This window comes from Gopherus flavomarginatus, chromosome 5, assembly GCF_025201925.1.
Source record: "Gopherus flavomarginatus isolate rGopFla2 chromosome 5, rGopFla2.mat.asm, whole genome shotgun sequence".
Taxonomy (NCBI): Eukaryota; Metazoa; Chordata; order Testudines; family Testudinidae; genus Gopherus; species Gopherus flavomarginatus.
In genome coordinates this window covers 70,216,430-70,237,208 of record NC_066621.1, presented here as the reverse complement: position 1 = coordinate 70,237,208, position 20,779 = coordinate 70,216,430, and the positions used below count along the sequence as shown (strand labels likewise).

General features: G+C 43.0%; 1 protein-coding gene across 4 annotated transcripts in view; it reads right to left on the bottom strand.

Annotated features, from left to right (window-relative positions):
* Positions 1 to 1,593: 1,593 nt before the first annotated feature.
* Positions 1,594 to 20,779, bottom strand: part of LGR4 (leucine rich repeat containing G protein-coupled receptor 4) — a 148,696-nt gene continuing 129,510 nt past the window's right edge. For all 4 annotated transcript variants that reach the window (XM_050955274.1, XM_050955272.1, XM_050955273.1 and 1 more), the window contains 3 exons: positions 13,914 to 14,035; positions 12,746 to 12,826; positions 1,594 to 9,615 (listed from right to left, as the gene is read on the bottom strand). In XM_050955274.1, coding sequence (XP_050811231.1) covers positions 8,339 to 9,615; positions 12,746 to 12,826; positions 13,914 to 14,035 — 1,480 coding nt within the window. In that variant the 3' untranslated portion in view covers positions 1,594 to 8,338. The remainder of the gene's footprint in view (positions 9,616 to 12,745; positions 12,827 to 13,913; positions 14,036 to 20,779) is intronic.

Below are 20,779 nucleotides of genomic sequence, written 5' to 3'. Positions count from 1 at the left end.
ACTGCGAATCGTCCCACACCTGCAGGACTATGCGGTCCCACCAGTCAGTGCTTGTTTCCCGTGCCCAAAAGCGGCGCGGAACGGGTAGAACCTCACCCATAACCGTCAGGAGCTCCAACGTGCAGGGGCCCGGGGAGTCAGAAAACTCGTTCTCCAGTTCGTCATCGCTGTCGTCCCCACATTCAAGCATTCTCTCTTGCATTTCTGCATCATGGGTCAGCAGTGATAGAACGAGAATGCGTGAATTATTTACAGCATTCGCGATCAAGGACAAGAGCAGACCTGGATCCATGCTTGCTGCAAAATGGCGTTTCCCTCACTGCAGCCAGTAAAAACAGCGCGAACTGACTGTGTGCCGTTTACAGGAAGGGGGGGGGGGCTGTACCCAGAACCACCCAGGACGGGGACTTTGATCCCATCATGCACTGGGCTAGTAACCCATAATTCCAAAGGGCAGGGACCCGTGCAGGAACTGTGGGATAGGTACCCAGAGTGCAACGCTCAGGGAAAAGATGGACGCCAGGGAACATGGACGCTCAACATCGATGTAAGTAGCCCTAGTGTGGACGCGCAAAATCGATTTTATAAAGCCTGCTTTATAAAATCGATTTTAATAAAATCGATTTTACCCTGTAGTGTGGACGTGGGCTTAGTCAGGGGCGGCTCTAGGCATTTTGCCGCCCCAAGTACGGCAAGCAGGCTGCTTTCGGCGGCATGCCTGCGGAGGGTCCGCTGGTCCTGCGGCTTCAGCGGACCTCCCGCAGGCACGACTGGCAGAGGGCCCCCAGTGGCTTGCCGCCCCCCAAGCACGCGCTTGGCGTGCTGGTGCCTGGAGCTGCCCCTGGCTTTAGTCTACCTAAAGTCATTGGACTCAATAGAGAAATATTTGGTGAAATTGAATGGCCTGTGATATAAAAGGTGGCCAGACCAGATTATCTAAAGGTTCCTTCTGGCCCGTAACTCTATGAAATTTACGAAATCATCATTGAAATGTAACTGTAATGATAATTTAAGGCCTGGTCTTCATCTAAAACTCATGTCCAACCTAGGTACATCACTTGCCTGTGTGAAAAATTCACATCCTGAGAGACAGGTAAGTCGACATAAGTCCCAGTACAGACACCGCTAGAATTCTTCTGTCAACCTAGCTACTGCCTCCCGAGAGCATGGTTTAACTACAATGGTTGAAAAACCTTTCTCTGGTGCTGTATCAAGTATCTACACTCAGGCACTACAGCACTGCTGCTGTTGCATCTGTGATACAGACATACCCTAAATCCCTGTTCCAGGAGGCATTCACTAAGGAGACGTCTCTTTTGGTGATTTGATTATGTTATGTCTTTTTGTTGACTAGTAGGCTTTGACTCAAACCCTGTAAGATCAGGCTGCTTATTACTTATATATCTTTTCTATTGCTTATTTTTAAAAATTTACAAATTTTTAATTATAACTATTGAAAGTTACTTAGAAAAACTGAAAAAGTCCTATTAGATACTAGAAAATATATGCTACTAAATAATCGTACACAAAATAATTAAGAAAAAAACTTCCTGTGAATAAGGGAAGAAAGGGGAAATAAACAAGCAACTAAAATATTTATGAACAGCAGCATTTATTACCATGTTGACACTTGGAAGGATAATAAAGACATTAAATTGTTATAAAAATAAACCCTTTCTCATTCTCTTAATAGCATAAAAATTTAAAAATATAAGTAGGCATTAATCTCATTCCTAGAAGATCATGATGATTTACACACAGCAGAAGTAGTCAATTTAGACTAAAAATTTCTTTTGGCTGAGTTTCACATGTATTAATCCTTATTTAAACTTGCAATTCTGCAGATTAAAAAAACATGCTATCTGTATACCACTTCAAGACTCAAGACATTATAGCATTCATATTTTCTTTCTGTGGATCTGTCTGTGAAGAATCTAGAAATATACAGACTTCCCAATTAACCAAAATATTGTTTCTGAATTACCATGCAAGTTAACAAAAATGGAGGGAAAAGATATGATCACAGTTCATCGTATTTCACCAAAAGCAGCATCAAGTTAAAATAATGTAGCCAATTTATTCTTAGCTGCATCTGATAAAAGGAAACATTAAATTCACGTTTTCAATAGATTCTCAATACCAGGAAATATGTCTAAATCTTGAAAATCTTCTTCTAAATCTTCTCAGTACATCTAAAAATTTTAAATTCCATATATTCCATTTTTTGACTGTCCATATATTTTGGTGTAAAATTATGCTGTCTAATCTGTTCATTTTCACCAACCTCAGACAAATCTACGGGTTTAGTATTTGGTCCTTAAATCTGCAGAGTTTCCCAACAAAGGGAGGAACAGCAGTCCTTTGAGCCAGGGAGAAAGCCACCTGGCCTCATACCCATCACTCGCGCAGACCAGGCTCTGATGGGCCCATTCTGCAAGTGTCTACCTTCGTGAAGATGTATTGGCTGCTTTTAGTTCTTTTTGGTCATATTTTTCCAGAGGCTGTGGAATTTTGGGGACTTTAATTATACTGTGTTTTAGCATTCCTCATGCTTCCACACTGGTATATTTAAAATTTCTTTCCATTGCAATGGGAGTAGCCTAAAGATGGGGAGAATTTCTTTCTTCTGTGGGAAAATTCTGAAGGAATCTATATGGAATATTCAGAGTAAAATCCTGGTCCCACTGAAATCAATGGCAAGACTCCCATTGACTTCAGTGGGTCAGGATTTCATCCCAAGGGTACGTCTACACTGGAGTAAAAAAAAAATCCATGGCACCGAGTCTCAGAGCCCAAGTCAATTGACTTGTTCTTGGGCTGCGGGGCTAAAAGTTGCAGTGTAGACGTTCAGGCCTGGACTGCATCCTGGCTCTGAGAGCCATCCTCCTTGTGGGCTCCAGCCTGAGCCCCAATGTCTATGCTGAAATTTTTAGCTGCAGTCTGAGCCCAAGTTGGCTGACCCCCAGCTGTGGCCATGCCCCAGGTCTTTTATTACAATGTAGATGTATCCTCAGTCTATATGCTCATGCCAAAATTGTCTAATTGCATTATCTAGAGGTCACCAGTCAGTCAACTACGTGGTCCTTTTTTCCCTTTGCAACAAGTCTTCACATGAATAATCATCTAATTGGAGTAAAAACTCCAATTAACAATATGGTTCATTTTTTTAGAACAGATCATATGGTTAGATTGAGCATTTCAGAGGAAAACGCAGTTAGTGCCTTGTGGCTTGACAACCCAATGAAACATCATATTTTGATATAGTAGAACTCTGCTTATCTACCTAGAAACAAGATAGTCTACTCTATCTCCAACTCAAAACAAAGATTGTATAGTAAATGCAGCAGTATATTTCATTTACAAAATCTATATCTAATATAAAATACCTTTAATACATTAAAACAAACTCATCCACATCTAAGTCATTATGGTGTATGCATGCCTCTACAATTTACAAAAAATAATATGATGCAGTATCCTCGGTTTTCAATTTTTTTCATTCACTCAATTTTATAAAATTCAGTCATTAGCAACAGGTGTCCCAGTCTTTAGTGGAAATTAATAAGATTCTACTGTATAAAAGTGACTAAAAAAAACTTCCAGCCAAAAAAAAATAAAATAAAAAAAAATTGAAACTAGGAAGCTAGCAGTAAGAGATCAAAGCACCTCGACAATTTAAAAAAATATAATTAAATTGAGAGTATGGTATTTGAGCTATGGATAAGCTTGTGAAGAAAGCTATACATATTTTGGTTAATTAAAAAGTATTAGCCTGCAAATTAGAACAGAAGGCTGGTAAAAAACTGTTCAATAAAGTCAAAAGAAAGTGAGAGAAGTTAGACATAAAAGGATTTGTGTACAATTCTGATAAATGTATTTATAATTACAAAATTGAACACAGGATATTCAGCTGGAAGGGTGCAGCTAGAACTGAAAATTTAAGGGATGTAATTGACAACTTGCGACTTTTATGTACGAAAATGTATCACTTAAACTGCAAAAATGGCCCTACATCAAAAAACATTTGTACATGATGGATTGAATTCTGCAGGTTAAACTAGTGTTTGAGATTAATTTTTTTAAAAAGCATAATACAAAAACCCATTTTTGTCTTTGATCTATGTTCATATTTTAAATGTTTTTAGAAAAGCATGGGCTTGCAGATGTTATTTGTGTAAAACTTCCATTGAAGGAATAACTGCATGAAGTCTGCAGGAATGGACTCCCAATTACAGATTTTAAACTCCAGGTGATCACTCATGCACAACAGTGAACTGCCAAAATATTTGAAGTAACTGATTTCAGTAAGCACTCAAAATGGGAATGCCTATTTTTTTTGCCTTTTAATACATTTTTTAAAACAAATAAAATTAACTAAAAAGTGAACATAAAAAGTTATTTCTAAGTGGATACCTTATTACATAAAAGATTTAGCAGTTTCTTTCTTCAGTATCCTATGACCGTCTAAACAAAGGTACCCCCCACTGGCAGGAGACAAGAAAAATAGCCAAAGTTCTTGTTCTGTCACTACACCTATAGAATGTAATGGATAGATGACCCAGCTCAATTGTTTTCCTGCATCTTGCATATTGGGTGAGTTCTTTCAGCCAGGCTAGGTTCCATTTTCTTTGTGGGACTTCTCTCGGTGCTCATATTTGGCAGGATTTAGAAAAAACCCCTCATCCTTAGCCTTGCTGTGAGGATGGTTTTAAGTCTGTCTCTTAAAGTAACGAGAAGGGTTAGAAAAATCAGGTGATCTGTTTGTTCTGTTTCCTGCAGGAACCAAGAAGGGTTTAATTTCCTAGGATTTCAATTACTTTAAGTTCAAAACTGCTGTCGGGAATCTACTGTTATCAGGAGAAACCTTCAGGAACATTATGTAAGTAAGTAATTTTTACTTGACTGAAAAAAGTAAGTTACTCGCTAGAACTATATCAGGCACCCATGTGTCATTATATTAACTTCTTCGTATAATTATGGGGAATAGGGGAGTCACAAGATGCCACTTTTGGAGGGTGGATGCTGACAGCTGTATTCTCTGTTGGTGGTTTTTCCTGTACCTACCTTGTGGTGGTTCCAGCATTGAGCATTACTACTTCAATGAACTTGTGAAGCATAGGACATTGTTGACAGGCCTTTCCTACTGTTTAACTGGATTTCTCCAAGTTCTCCTGTGCGAGCCGACACCTGCCTCCTTTATCTTGTGTTGGTGGAGTTGGGCCACAGCTCAGTTTTGCAGCCCTCTTTCTCAGGGAAGTGACTTCAGGGGACTATTGCTTCTATCACTCTCTGATGGTAAGAAAGAACCTATTTCATGTTGGCTAGCTTTGGAAGAAACTGTGAGGAATACAATTAACAATCACCCATTAAGTCACAGTCACAATTAACAAGAACATTACAAGCCAATATTTTCCAGGGTTTAAAACATTAACATAACAACTTAACAGTATCTAGGGTGACCAGATGTCCTGATTTTATAGGGACAGTCCCAATATTTGGGGCTTTTTCCTATATAGGCTCCTATTACTCCCCATCCCGTCCCAATTTTTTACACTTGCTATCTGGTCACCCTAACAGTATCTGACTATTTTAGTAACACTTTAAAGAAAGGTATCAATATTTAATAAAGACTGATTTAAAAAAAACAACAACACTTTGTTGCTCGATACCCTATTGCAAGGGTTCTCAAACTGGGGGTCAGTACCCCTTAGGGGGTCACGAAGTTATTACATGGAGGGTCGTGAGCTGTCAGTCTCTACCCCAAACCTTGCTTTGCCTCCAGCATTTATAATGGTGTTAAATTTATAAAAAAAGTGTTTTTAATTTATAAGGGGGGTGGGGGAGTGTCTCACTCAGAGGCTTGCTATGTGAAAGGGGTCACCAGTACAAAAATTTGAGAACCACTGTCCTATTGGAAGCTTGATAGTTTCTTTCCCTACTGATTGTATTTTTCCATTTGAAATTTATTTTCCTCTTTTCAAATAGAGCTGAAAGTAGCTACATATACTTCAGTTATTTAACTGCTGCTACATTGCCAACAGAAGGAATGTGAAACAGATTGTGCATCTCTCACATAATAGTGGCTCAAAAAAAGTGCATCTTGGCAATGAAATGATGGGTTTTAAAAAAATAAATATGTAGCATCTGGATGATCTTCCAAGTCATACTAAAAATGTACAAGTACCTTTGGGCTTAAATTCTATACTTCACAATGAAGAGTGCTTTGTAAAAAGCCAAACACTTTAACCTACTGCCGTCTACAGCATTAAGTTTAGTTCATAAATTCACATTTAAACTGGCAACTCTGTCATTCTGTTGGCACATCTCTTTCCAAAACTCCAACCATATGTAATACATTGTATCAGACACCATATTTATGAGCATAACGACCCATGCTGATTTTGTGCATCTGGGACTTTTCCAAGATCTTATGCATTTTTTAAGACGTGTGATTTCTAGCAATATCCATGTTGGCTTTATTTGCTTTTACTGGGACACTCCATGCCAATTTAAGATGAAATATTTATGAGTATAACTATACGAAAGCTAAAACTCTGGGATGGTTTTTTTTGTTTGTTTGTTTGTTTTTACTTGAATAGTTTGGCTTACAAAAATTACAGCATAATGTAGATGAAACACTCCCAATATTTTGTACAAACTACATGATTTGATATACAAGGATTCTGTTTTATTACAGTGACAATGTACAACAATGTCTATTTACAATGCAAAAAAGTATATAAACCACAATTACTGGCAGCCACTATAGTTTAGGAGGTAGCTTTAATTAACAAAAATGAACTGAAGCCGTATTTCCCATCATGTGTTCTATCAAATAATTTACAATACAAAGATAAAAATTCATTATATGCACAGTATGTACAGTTTAAGTCTCAAAACAGCAATCTAGCTTAAATCTTAACAAGAACATTTCCAGAGTAACTGGTATGGCAGTGGATTTGCTACTGATTCAGCATATTGTTCAAGAAACTTCTATAATTACTTTGATCATGCATTCATAACTTTATGTTGATCAAACTTCAAACTAAGTACAGACTGAATGATAATTGATGGTAATTAAGTGATACTTGGGTCTTAGATGCTTAAGAAAATTTTAAATTAATTCACCAATTTACATCAAGATTAGTCCGTCTCACCACATTGTACTTTACTCTGAGAAAAATAATTGGCAGAGATGCAGAAGTTTCTATATTGCAAAACTGCTTTTCATTGCCACCCCTTTTGGTAAAGTCTCAAGATGCTCAGAGACATCACTGTGTGTATAAACAGTGAATAGGGCTGCAAAATATTTTAGCTTCTCTCTCTCTTCCTAAATAAGCATGCTAAGCTCATACATAGACAGCATGGACGATACACACTGTCTAGCCCACGGTAATTCCTTCTGGTAGTATGACCTTACATAATACTGAGGAATGGCACTATGGTTTTCACCTGAAGCAGTGGTGTCTCCACTGAAAACCATATTCAGTTCTGTAAAAAGTGACAAAGAGTGCTGTGGCACCTTATAGACTAACAGAAGTGGGTATTCACCCACGAAAGCTTATGCTCCAATACTTCTGTTAGTCTATAAGGTGCCACAGGACACTGTCACTTTTTACAGTTCCAGACTAACACGGCTACCCCTCTGATATTCAGTTCTACCGCTCCCGACAACTGTTAATATTCTTATTTCATACAGTCTGCAGATCTTGAGGGATGATAAAAGATATTTTAAAATAAAAAATAGTTATCTTATTAAGATCAAATCTTAGTTTGAAATATAAAAACAAAAATGTTATATCTATATTTCTCTCACAGTTCTGTATGGGAGACATAGTCCCTTCTTTTGGCCCTGCAGTAAGTCATCCTGAGATTAATGCTGAAAATACTATACAAAGCTAGCAACAATTTTTTCTTAATTATAGAAAATCACATTTAAAAATAATTTCTTAATATTAACAGCTGTCCCTTATATTGTGCTTAACCAGAAAGATTGATAGAACTTGCCTCACACAACAGTAGAAGCAAAATACAATTGGAGTTCAACATGGAAACAGACCTTTAGCACATAAAAACTGTATAAAAGAAACCAGTATTGCTTGAAAAGAATAAAAATATTGGGTTACAAGGTTTGATTTACCCATTATTTACAGTTGTCAACTTTCCCCCTCCCACCCCCAAAAATGTATGGCTCAATAAATTTACTGCCCACTTCCCTTCTTTACAAGTGACACCACACAATGATTACAAAAGTGCTTCCTGGTTGAAAGGTCAGAACAGGTATGGTCTATGAAACATTGTACTTCTTCCTTATGAGAACAGCTTACAGCAGAGCCTTTCAGTCTTTAATTCTTGGTATATTGTAGGCATAACGAACCAAAGGGAATCCTCTGCTTTGATAGAAACATGCGCGACCACAGGCCTGCACTTGGTCTGAACTGTCCGACACAAAAGAGTCATCCTCATCTGCATAATCAGAATGGGCAGACTGTGTGCCACAGTCTGACCAATACCCATCTGGCCGTTGGCAAGGCACCACTGCCAGTGTAGGACAACTGTGTGATTTTATTAAGTGTTTGCATGGTACAGGTTTGGATAAAAGAAGTGATTCACAACATTCACACATGGTAAGGTTACCCTGCAAATGTGAATACATGCCACAGTCATAGTAGAAATCCTGTATCACACAGCCACCTTGAGTATTGACAGCAATTGCCACTGCTCCATTTTTTTTGGTGATATGCTGTCTAAGTAATTTCCAGTCTTCCTTGAACATTGGGTTGAAAAAAACATATAGGACTGGATTCAGACAAGCAGGTAATGGGAAAAATATTAGAGTAACAGACTTCATTATTTCAGGGCTGATAGAGATTGCGGTGATCAGTGGTGCAAATGAGAAAAATGCAACAGGACAGAAAAAGATGCAGTTGGTGAAGATTAGCCAAGCGACATGCTTAATCATGCTGGATTGTGTGTTTTCTGACAGGTCCTCTTTTTCCAAGTTGCAGTAAAGTTTAGTATAGATAATAGCCATTAGCAAAAATGCTAATGAGTTTAGGAGCACTAAAGTTACTGTAAACCCTAGTGAAGGTGTTTCTCCAGTGGGGAAGGGTAAGCAGAGCGGTGAGGCTGAATACTCCCCTTTATGGAAAAGTGGTAAGCATCCAGCTACCATGGCACACAGGAAAGCAAAAATTGCAGCAATTTGGAATTGTTTTAGGTGATTGCTTTTCCCATTTTTAATTATCTCTTTTGCAGAGAAGCTTCGTTCAACAGCTGCCAACATCAGGAAAAAAATGGCACTTTCTGATGAAAAGACTGCAAGAAACCCAGCAACTTTACAACCACTGCCAGTCTCCCACCATATGCCAAATTCAGCAAATCTTCCCCAAGAGACTGCATCCAGGAAAGTTAATATACCAGTATAGATTCCCATAAATAAATTAGAGACAGAAATCAAGCCTATGAACAGTTTGGAGGAAGACAATGGAGTACAAGAGGCAAATATTGTTAACATGACAAGCAGGTTGAAGAACAAGGCAACCAGAAAAATAAACCAGACAGTAAGTCGAATCATCCAGCTTCCCAGTAAATATTCACAGGGCTTAAAAGCACCTAGAAGAAACAGAACAAAAAGGACAAGGAATTAAGAAAAATAAAATAGCACTGAAAATCTTGCATAATTAAGCACTATTACAAGCACAGAACTCATTATTTCTGGAACAGCAGCACTCATGTGAACTCCTAAATAGGTCAGCTGAAAGTAAACTGTGCTGCTGAAGCTATTTACAAATTAATTAAGCCTGAAAAGATAATTACTAGGAAGAATGGTCACTCAGGAATAGTTCGTGTAAACAAAATAAATAATTAAACCCTAATTGTCTTTCTGCTACTCAATACAGCTTTTATTAGGGTCACCTAAATAACTTATTTTTACCTCCATACTTTTTATAAACACATTGGTACAAAGAAATAGAAACATTTTGCTGTTCAAATCTATCCTGAAAAATTTGCCCCACTTTTTTTTTTAAACCCAAGTTCCTGTAACGTGATTCACAAACACTCCTTTGGAATAGCTCTGGGTTACTTTAAGTTGTCAATGTTGTTTCTTTAAAAAAAAAAAGTTACAAGGAAACACTTTTGTAAAAAGCCAACAAACTCGATTTATTTACTTAAACGGGGCAGGATTTCACCACAAGTTTTCTGTTCCCAGCCCTGCCAGTGACACACTGGGTTACTTTGGGGAAGTCACAGAAGAAAATTATACTCTACATTTTTTGCCATGGAGATGAAGAAATGAGAGGTAAATCAACTTAACCCATAAATCTGTCACAAGGAAAGAGAATGAGCTTAAGCAGCATCATTGCTCCCACACTCCCTCAAATCCCCTCCACATTAACTCCTATAGGAGATCACATGGATGTCATGAAGGCTATTTAATGAATGTATCTAGTGCATTTTGAAAGTCAATAAGATGTGCTCTCTCTCTCTGTATTTATTTATTTACCTATATATGTAAAGTAATACTCTTGGAGTCCTCAATAACTTTGTTTACCAATGTGATGGGCCTTGGCCCTTGCGGTGTCCCAAGCACTGAAACCTACACTAAACATCGTAAGTGGCAATCCCTCTTGCAGATGGGGAATCTCAGGTGGCCCCAGCTCTATGCCACATGCCAGTGGCCCTTGGGTGCAGTGAGACTTCTAGGGCAAAAAGGGGCGTGCGCAGACGGTGCTACCATCTTGAGCTGGTGAAAAGCTGCGGGAGGCTGATCCAGCCAGCACAGGATAACCCCAATTCAGAGCATCAAGGGCCACAAATGGCCCCAAGACCACACAGTAGGTACAGTCTTACTCAAACTTTGAGTGAAACAGTTATTGTGGAAATCAATCAAAGGTCAGTGCAAAAACCCCTCAAGGTCTTAACTGCCTTTTTGAACTTTGTTTCAGAACCCAGCAGAATTTAATCTTGCCTCTAGTTTATAGCCAAGACAAAAATCAACATGTTTTTCTGCACTGAGGGAAATCAGTTTACATAATGGTACAGTTGGATCATTAGAAAACAGACCAACCAAAACAGCTGACAAATTTCCCTTTCTTGTAGGCATTCCCAAGTAGTAGATTCTTCACTGAATAATTATTTTCAAACCATATTTTTTTCATATCACATGAACATACTAATGTTAATAAGAATACTACTTTAAGGCAAAAAACTACATGCTATTTAGGAAAAGAAAAAGGGAACAAACAGTGTTGATGGAAAGGGAATTCAATATTTCCAAGACAAATTTGCAAATTATTTTCTAACAGCTGTAGGATATGTTAGTGGCTCTCTCTACCACTCAGATAGAAAAAATCGTCCTCGGCCTTCAACCACCTTCATCTATTGCCTCCTCTGCCACCTCATGCTTCTTGTTCCCCCGGGAAAAGTCTTCCTTTTCCCATTCTCAGCGCAAACACATGAATAAGATGGGGAGGCAGGAGTTGTTGATGCTTCTAATTGCTGGCTCCATTACTTCAGTGATTGGCAATCTAGTCTCTGCAACTAGACAAAATGAGGAGTGGACCTGGCGTATGAGCAGTGATCTGTATTTACACAGAGGGCAGATGTCCTACTCAAGATCAGAGCAACATCTTGGACTAGGAAGAGATTATGCGCAAGGGAGGGGGGTTGGAGGTAGGCAGTAAGCTTAAAAAACAAGTATTTGTGCTTAGCTCCTTAAAGCATCATCTACTGCATGTGCAAAATGAGAGAGCCAATGGCTGTAAAGCTTTTACCATAGCACATGAATTAGAATTCCTGTGAGCAACCTAACAATCCACAAGCAAACAAGCACAAAGCAGCATAAGTTAAATTCATTCCCAAGGTAACTACTGAGTATAGTGCAGTTACACCAATGATGAATTTTCCCCTAGAATCATAAACTGCTTTTCCTGTGACCCAGGAAATCTCTCTAACACTCCACATATGAAAACAGAAGCTGGCACAAAAGGCAAAAGCCAGTCTGGTGAATCCGAATCGTGGATTCAGAATATTGCCATGAGAGACAGAGATAAAATAGGTGCAGGCCCCTCTCCATCCTGTGGCAATTGCCTTGGCAGTATGCTTCTGTGCAGGGAAGCTGGAGGATGGGAGGGGAATGGGAAGGTGGCAAGTACATGGAAGGAGACATATTAGCTGGCTGGAACAATGTGCAATGGTTCTCAGCAGGTCTGTAGTGGGCAGTGGCTTCGGTAGTATGTCTGAACCTTCTGGGTGACCTTACAAGGAAGAAGTAGCTGCTACAGAGAAGGAAGATAGCTGGGCAGGAAGAACAGCAACGGAAGCTGTCTGTGGTGTTCCTTTGTAATATCAGGGAATTTTGGCAACTCCACAAGCACTACAACCCTTTGTAGCTGGAGCAGTTCGGATGCTCTGCTAATGTGGAGAGTTGGTCCAAAGCATTAAAGGACAATAAATACTGTCAAATCTAAATGTAGAGGCTAAGACTCTGTGCACTGAGCTTGGGAATCACACCTGGACTTTTTCCAGCATGGATCTCTACTACAGTGCTAAATTGGGCCAAGTCCTGTGGTATTTACTTATCCAAAGATACCACTGATATCAGCAGGAGTTTCACCCAAGCACTGCAGGTATGTGTATACACAGGGACCATGAGGAATTAAGAGACATAATTCAGAAGATACCTGAAGCACAATGAAAGGCTAGAAATTTAGAGTATAACTAAAGTGGTTGTTTTAATTACCTGTCGTGGGTGTACAATGAATAATCGTCTGACTCAGCTCTTCATTCTCATCAGTGTTTGGAACATCTGCATCTGCTGTAGCTGAGTAAAGGCAGGAATTTTAGTTCCGAAGTAGTACGAGTTTCATTTCTTTCAAATATTTTTAACCAGATACTATTTTTTTAAACCACCTAATTGAGCATCCAAGTATTTTGAAATCATTAAATCTGAAGCAATTACCTCCATTCTCTGGGGATTATATATGCTGAATGCTATTTTCCTTGCACGCGCGCGCGCGCACACACACACACACACAATTTAGATTCTATTTTGTTCTGGAGGGACTTGAGGGACTCTGCGAAAATCCCATGGATTCTAGGACCCAAAAGGAGTTCAAGAAAGGAAGGGAAGGAAAAGGCCACTTACTCCCTTCTTCCTGCTGTTGCTCCATGCCTGCAGTAATCCCATTACATCTTGTTTCTCCCCTCTTTTACCCCCGTCCCTGTACAGTACTACTGGGCCCCTGAGATGAGGTGCTGTGTGGAGGAAAGAGTTGGGAGATGCACTCTCACCAGCAACCCCTCTCCTCTCTTTGCCCTCCACACTCAGCACTCCCTACTACAACATAGAGGCATGGGTTCTTGCCATGCCACAATCTGTAGTGCCCACAAAGAATTGTGGGAACTGGCTGGCTCCTGGAAAAGAAATTCAGATGGACTTTGGGTCCCAGGAGTAAGAAAGGTTGAGAACTATTGCTTTTAACCAAGGCAGCCCAGCCTATATCAAGAGGAGAACTTGGAAACTTGAAATGAGGGATTGAAAACTCACAGTTCAGACCCTGTCTCTAAAGGGAGGGGGAGATGCTTTCCAGAGCACTCTCTAAGAAATAGCCTGCTGGTCTCAGCAAGTGAATAGCAAGATAACTGACCCTGCCAATTTAATACAATGGAAGAAGAAAAAAATATTTTCTAACTGAGACAGGGAAAAGCCTATGTTAGCCAAGCAGACTCATCCCACCTGTTTGGAAATAGGAATTGGATCACATAGAGCCAACTATTTTGTAGTGGGTTCTTATATAATAAGTCTTTAAATGCATTTCTACATCTGTTTGTTGGACAACATAATTATCTGCCTGGTCTGGCCTAACTTATGCAATGCAGCGGAACACCTAGTACAATGGAGCACTCACCTCTATCATGATCTATCAACACACTCTGATCGTGGTGGCTGGAATCTTCCATGTTAGAGTTCAAATAAGAGTCACAACCCCAAAATGCACAGCACTGGTAGGCATATGGAACAGACAGAGACCTGAAATACATGCAAAACAATGAACAATATTAGCTGGCAGCATCTATATTCCTCATTTTTAAAAGTAGCGTGCCTCAAAGCTAAAGCTGTTCAACAGCAGCTTCTTTTTGACACATACATTAATAAAGACCAACTTCAAACTAGAATCAGTTATGAGAGTTTCTGAAGAGCTTACACTTTAGGATACTAAAACTAACTGGAGATAGACAAAAAAAGGGAGCTCTTGATTTTTGCAAAAGCAAAACTAAAGCAGAGGTGGTTTGGATCAGGATTCCATTTCATCTATGCCTTCAGTCTGCGGTGAAGGTAAAGAAACTTTCCTCTGGGTTTGGCTCAACTCGGTCTTATGCAAAGCAAGGTGTTACTAGTATTCATGTTATCACTTGTATACATAGAAATGAAAATGAATCAAGCTGGCTGGAGAGTAACTCTGTTGTGCAAGTAAGTTAATTCCCAGATGACCACATGATTAAGCATGCATCTGTCATCCTCATTGTTCATTTTGTTTACATGAAATCCTTCACAGTGTAAGTCAGGATTTCCTGGTATGCACCTTCCCTTCTGCCAGCAATAGGACATGTTAAAAAAATCAGTGCGAAAAAACGATGGGAGGGGCTGGTCACATATACAGTTCAGCACTAATTGGTTACCATAAAAATCTGTGCAAAAGCAGTGGCCTCATGGAGCTTTATCTGAATTTTTCAGGTAAGATGATGTACCCAATTGTTTTGCCTCTTCTCAATCTATATGGAACAGATTATATTGCTAACATTGGAAAGAACGGTTACTTACCTTTTCGTAACTGTTGTTCTTCGAGATGTGTTGTTCACGTCCATTCCACATTAGGTGTGCAAGTGCTGAGTGCATGAGCGTCGGAAACTTTTTCCCTTAGTGGCTCCCGGTGGGTGCACTGCCAGAGTGGCCTCACTGCGCCATGTATATATACCCCCGCTGGCCCAACCCCTTCCAGTTCCTTCTTGCTGGCAACCCCAACAGAGGGGTAGGAGGGTGGGTGGTGGAATGGACATGAACAACACATCTCGAAGAACAACAGTTACGAAAAAGTAAGTAACCGTTCTTTCGTCTTCAAGTGCTTGTTCACGTCCATTCCACATTAGGTGAATTACAAGCTTACCTTTGGAGGAGGGTAGGAGTCACAAAACAATCGGAGGACCGCCCTGCCAACTGCTGCATCCTCCTGTGCCTGCTGGTTCACCGTGTAGTGGGTTGTAAAGGTGTGCACCGATGACCAGGTGGCCATCCTGCAGATCTCCTGGATTGGGACTTGTGTCAGGAAGGCCGCGGAAGCTGCCTGCACGCTGGTCAAGTGGGCTGTGACCGCTGGAGCTGGGACGCCATCGAGGTCATAACACACCTGAATGCGGTCTGTAATCCACAACGAGATTCGCTGCGCTGACACCAGAAGGCCAGGTCTCTGCTCAGCTATGGCCACGAACAAGTGTGGATTTACGAAAGGGCTTGATGCGCGCCAAATAGAATGCCAACACTTAGCGGACATCTAGGGTGTGCAGGCTGCGGTGACTCAGGTCCGCATGGGGTTTGGAAAAAAACACTGGCAGACAAATGTCCTGGTCCAGATGGAATTGTGAAACCACCTTTGAGAGAAACTTAGGGTGTGGGTAAAGCTGCACCTTGTCTTTGTGAAACACAGTGTATGGTGGCTCCAAAGTGAGAGCCCTCAGCTCAGATACCCTTCTGGCTGAGGTGATGGCCACCAGGAATGCCACCTTCCAGGAAAGGTGGAGGAGGGAGCAGGTAGCCAGGGGCTTGAACGGGGGCCCCAATGAGCTTAGAAAGGACTAAGTTGAGATTCCATGGAGGGACTGGGGGGCATGAGTAAGGGAACACCCTTTCCAGACCTTTGAGGAATCGCCCCACCATTGGGTGGGAGAAAACTGAGCTGCCTGAAAAACCTGGGTGGAAGGCAGAGATAGCCGCCAGGTGCACCTTAATAGAGGACGGGGCCAGCCCTTGCTGCTTGAGGTGCAGTAGATATTCTAGAATGGCCAGCACCGCCTGTTGTGACCCACACAGCACAAGAACCTCTTCCACTTGGCCAAGTAAGTCACCCTGGTAGAAGGCTTCCTACAACCAAGCAGAACCTGTTGCACAGGAAGGGAGCACTGGCTCTCCAAAGCTTTTAACCACATAGCTTCCATGCCAGCAGATGCAGCAATTGCAGTTCGGGGTGGAGAAGCTGCCCTCCGTCCTGCGTAATGAGGTCCCGGTGTAGGGGCAGGGTTATCAAGGCCTCCACCGACAGCTCCAGGAGCGTGGCGAACCACTGCTGGTGGGCCCAGCCGGGGCGATGAGAATGATCGACACCTTGTCCCTGTGCACCTTGTCCCTTGTGTCCCTGAGCAGTACCTCTTCTTTTCCCTGACCAAACCTCTTCTTCGGACTAACTCGCCAGGAGCCAGTCGTGGAGGTATGGGTTAACTCGAATCCTCTGCCTCCGCAAGAACGTCCCCACCACCGCCGTGCATTTTGTGAATACCCGTCGGGCCGCAGCTAGGCCAAACGGTAAAAACCACAAACTGGTAATGTTCTTGGTTCAGGGTAAAGCACAGAAATCGGCGATGTGCTGGGTGGATGGCGATATGAAAATATGCATCCTTTATGTTGAGGGCAGCGCACCAGTCTCCCGGATTCAGGGAAGGGATGATGGTGCCCAGAGAGACCATGCGGAACCGGGCCTTGACTAGGAACCTGTTGAGCCCACGCAGGTCTAGAATGGGACGAAGGCCCCCTTTGGCCTCGGGAATGAAGAAATAGTGGGAGTAGAATCCTTTTCCCCTTAGGTCTAAGAGTACTATCTGTACCACCCCCGCCACTAGGAGTGAGTGATCCTCCTTTTCTAGGAGATGCTTGTGAGAAGGGTCCCTGAAGAGGGATGGGGAAGGGTATGGGGGTAGGCAGGGAGGAAAACTGTAGTATGTATCCGCTTTGCACCGTGCGTTAACACCCAACAGTCCAACGTAATGCTGGACCACGCACGGGAGAAGCGGGACAGGCGGTTGAGGAAACAAGGGGATGGATCCGGTTGTTGATCTGATACGCTGTCCTCGAGCGCACCTTCAAAAGCCTGGCTTAGGGCCTGGCTGAGATTTATGTTGGCCTTGGCTCTGGCCCGGCCTATTGGAGTTATTGTTATTATTGCACCGTCTCCTGTGGTCTCACCTCGCCTGCGGTAAGGTTCCTGTTGAGGACGAGGCTGGTAACCACGCCGGACGTGATTGTCCTGGCTGCCGCATCCGCTGAGTCTAAGGACGCTTGGAGAGAGGTTTTCGCTACAGCCTTGCCTTCCTCCACCAGGGCCATGAACTCCTGCTGGGAGCCCTGTGGGAGGTTGTCCCTAAACTTTCCCACTGCCGCCCAGGAGTTGAAGTTATGCCTGTTGAGGATGGCCTGCTGGTTAGTAATCCTCAACTGAAGGCCCCTTGACGAATACACCTTCCTGCCAAACAGGTCTAGGCATTTTGCCACCTTGGCCTTGGGCCTGTTGCCCATGGTGCTCTCTCTCATTTACTGCCGAGACTACAAGGGAACATGGGCTCAGGTGGCAGAACAAGAAGTCGTATCTTTTTGATGGGGCGAAGAACTTGTGCTCCACACCCTTTGCTGTTGGTGTGCTGGATGCCGGGGTCTGCCATATAGTTGTGTAATTAGACTGAATGGTCTTAATGAGCGGGAGAGCTATTCTGGATGGACCTTCTGGGCTCAGAATGTCCACCATGGGGTTCTCCTGCTCAACTGTCTCCTCAGCTTGCAACCCCACGTTATGGGCCACCTTACGCAGCAGCTCTTGGTGGGCTTTCTGGTCTGTTGGCGGAAATCCTGTTACTGCCATGCCTGCTACTGCTTCATCAGGGGACAAAGAGGAAGTTAGCAGTTGCTCAGCTTCCTTCGACTGGTCCCCCTCCCTCAAGGGAAGGGATTCTGCGTCGGTCTGGGGCCAGTGGCCATGGAGTGGCACCGGGCACAGCGCCGGGCTCTCCAGTCTCTCGCTCGGCGAGACTGCAGGTGACTTGGACACCATAGCTTCCCTTATGGAAGAGCATCGGTGCGGGGACTGGGACTGCTGTACCGAGTAGCTGGCCCTGGAGGGAGGTGGTAGGCCCAAGGGGTCCAGAAGGGCCAGTGCCCTGGCAATCCCCACTGTGGTTGCCCCCCAGTTTGTTGATCCCTGCTGCGGGTTGCTGTATTGGCCCAAGTCGGCGCCGGAGTCTGGCAACGCCGAGCGCGAGGGCCACAGCGGTGCCATTGATCTGTGTCGGCAGGAGGCTGACAATTAGCTTCTTGCTGATTGGGAGCGGGACCAGTACTGCTGCTCTCTGGACCAGTACCAGTACCAATAATCCCGAGACCGGGACTGGTGTCTTCTGGGAGCCCTCGGTGATTCCCGGCTCGTCTCCTCCTGGTGCTGGTCCTGGGGGGGTGCCAGGGAGTGCCATGTGTCCTACACTAACCCTGCGCGTTGACTCACCTCTGGTACCGAGACTTTCCTCTGAGTCAAGGGTCATTGGGAGTCCACCGACTCGGAGCTCGACCAGGACCAACACCGGGAGCAGTGCCGGGATGGTGACCTTGAGGGGTGCACCACCGCCAGCTTTCCCTTCGATGGCACCCTGGGTCCGGGTGCCGGAGGCTTCTCCCTGGCTGGGAGGGGGCTCGCCGTCAACAATCCGATGAGGTCTTTTGCAGCCTCAAAAGGTGTCAGGCATGGAGGGCTGATCTATTACGCCATCGAGCCCTTTGTCCGCACTGAGTTCACTTCTGGCTGGACTCAGTAGGACTTGTGGTGCCGGTACCCCCAGTGCCGAAGTTGGTGCAGTGTCCATCCCGCTCTTCCCTGTACCAGGGGCCTGATATGGCACTGGTCTCCTTTGTGGGGAGCATCCGCGCCCAACCTTTGGTTTTGCCTTTGGCCGCACCAGGGAAGATGAGCGGTGCCAGGGTCTACTATGGTGTCCAGAGGCTGATGGCTTGTGGTGCTTGGCTGGTACTGGGTCTCTTAACGACTCCAGGGCGCTCTGCACCGAGGAGGCTGGGCCAGCGTTGGGCACTCCAGGCCTGATGGCTGCAGGCGGCCTCCATCAGTAACTGCTTCAAAGAGAAAGTCTCGCTCTTTCTTTGTTCTTGGCTTAAAGGCCTTGCAGATCTTACACTTCTGTTTGGTGAGCTTCCCCCAGGCAACATTGACAGGAGTCGTGGGGGTCACTAACCAGCATAGGCTTGCAGCACATGGGGCAAGCCTTAAATCATTGGGCCTGTGGCATTCCTCGTGGCCTGGGGCGGGTGCTGGAATCCTCTAATAGAATAGGTGCTTGGTGTCCAACAACAATGAAATGCTAACTAACTAATAACAGCTATGTACTTCTAAGGCTAAGGGATTGCTTCTCCTACGAGAGCAAGAGGTTGTTCCAACGCTGCCACGGATGGTAAGAGGGAACTGGAGGGGGTTGGGCCAGTGGGGGTATATATATATATATATATATATATATATATATATACACATATACATATATATACATATACATATATATATATATACATATATATATATATATATATATATATATATATACACACACACACACAGCGCAGCGGCGCCACTCTGGCAAGGGCCCTGCCAGCCCGCCGGGAGCCGCTAAGGGAAAAAGTTTGATGCTCGTGAATGCAGTGCTTGCACACCTAATGTGGAATGGACGTGAACAAGTACTCGAAGAAGTAGTTATTTTTCTTTCAAGATAAAAGAAAATTAAGGTGGAAGAGGAGGGGAAATAGTACAATAAACCACACTTATAGCAAATGGGGCACTGAAGAGATTTAGAAAAGGGGTGCCTATTCAAAGAACCACCACAAGATTAATCAGGTAGGTTGCACTTTGATTTCTGAAGCATGGTCTCTGTACTCTAAAACGCATTTCCTCACCACTCTGGTAATTCCTGCTCTGGAAAGTGGAATTTTGCAAGGCTCATGTCAAAATATGGTAACTCTTACCAGTCTAGAATGCCCCTGTGCTAATCAATATTAAGCAATGTACACAGATATACAGTATTTTGGGATAGGCGTATTTCTAATCACCCTTACAACAAAATCTCACAAAACCAATGTCATTCTGAGTCAAGGCTACAATAGAAATCCTACAAGAACTGTATTGTGCCTGGACACTATTTATATGCTCATCTTGGAGGAGTGTCAGAATAGTGAATGCCATGCTACAGTTGTTCTCAGCTTTTGGATCAAAAAAGCTGAGTCTCTTGTTAACACACGACTGAATATCACGAACTCCTGGGATTGAATCCTAGAAGTCTCTGACTTTTTCCTCTGGTCTTGGACAAGTAACTGTCGTTGCCTTAAATTTCCCATCTATAACAATTCTTACTTGCTTCATAGGGGACATGAGAATTATGTTTCTATAGGTCTCTGAAAATGAGAAAAGCTACATAACGGTCTGATCCAAAGCCCACCAAAGTCAATGAGAGTGTTCCCACTGATTTCAACAAGCTTTTGGATCAGGCCCTAAATGCCTACTGTTGTTATTGTGCTGGGCCTCACAGAATAACCAGCATTTGTATAAAGGGTTGGGGTGGTAGAATCATAAGCCAGCTCCCATTTTCCAGATTCTAGGAAGTGGACATGCTCAGTCACTGGCAAATGGGTCTTCATAGGTGTCTAGAACTGCATCCATACCATTACTCCAATTCAGAAATAAGGGGT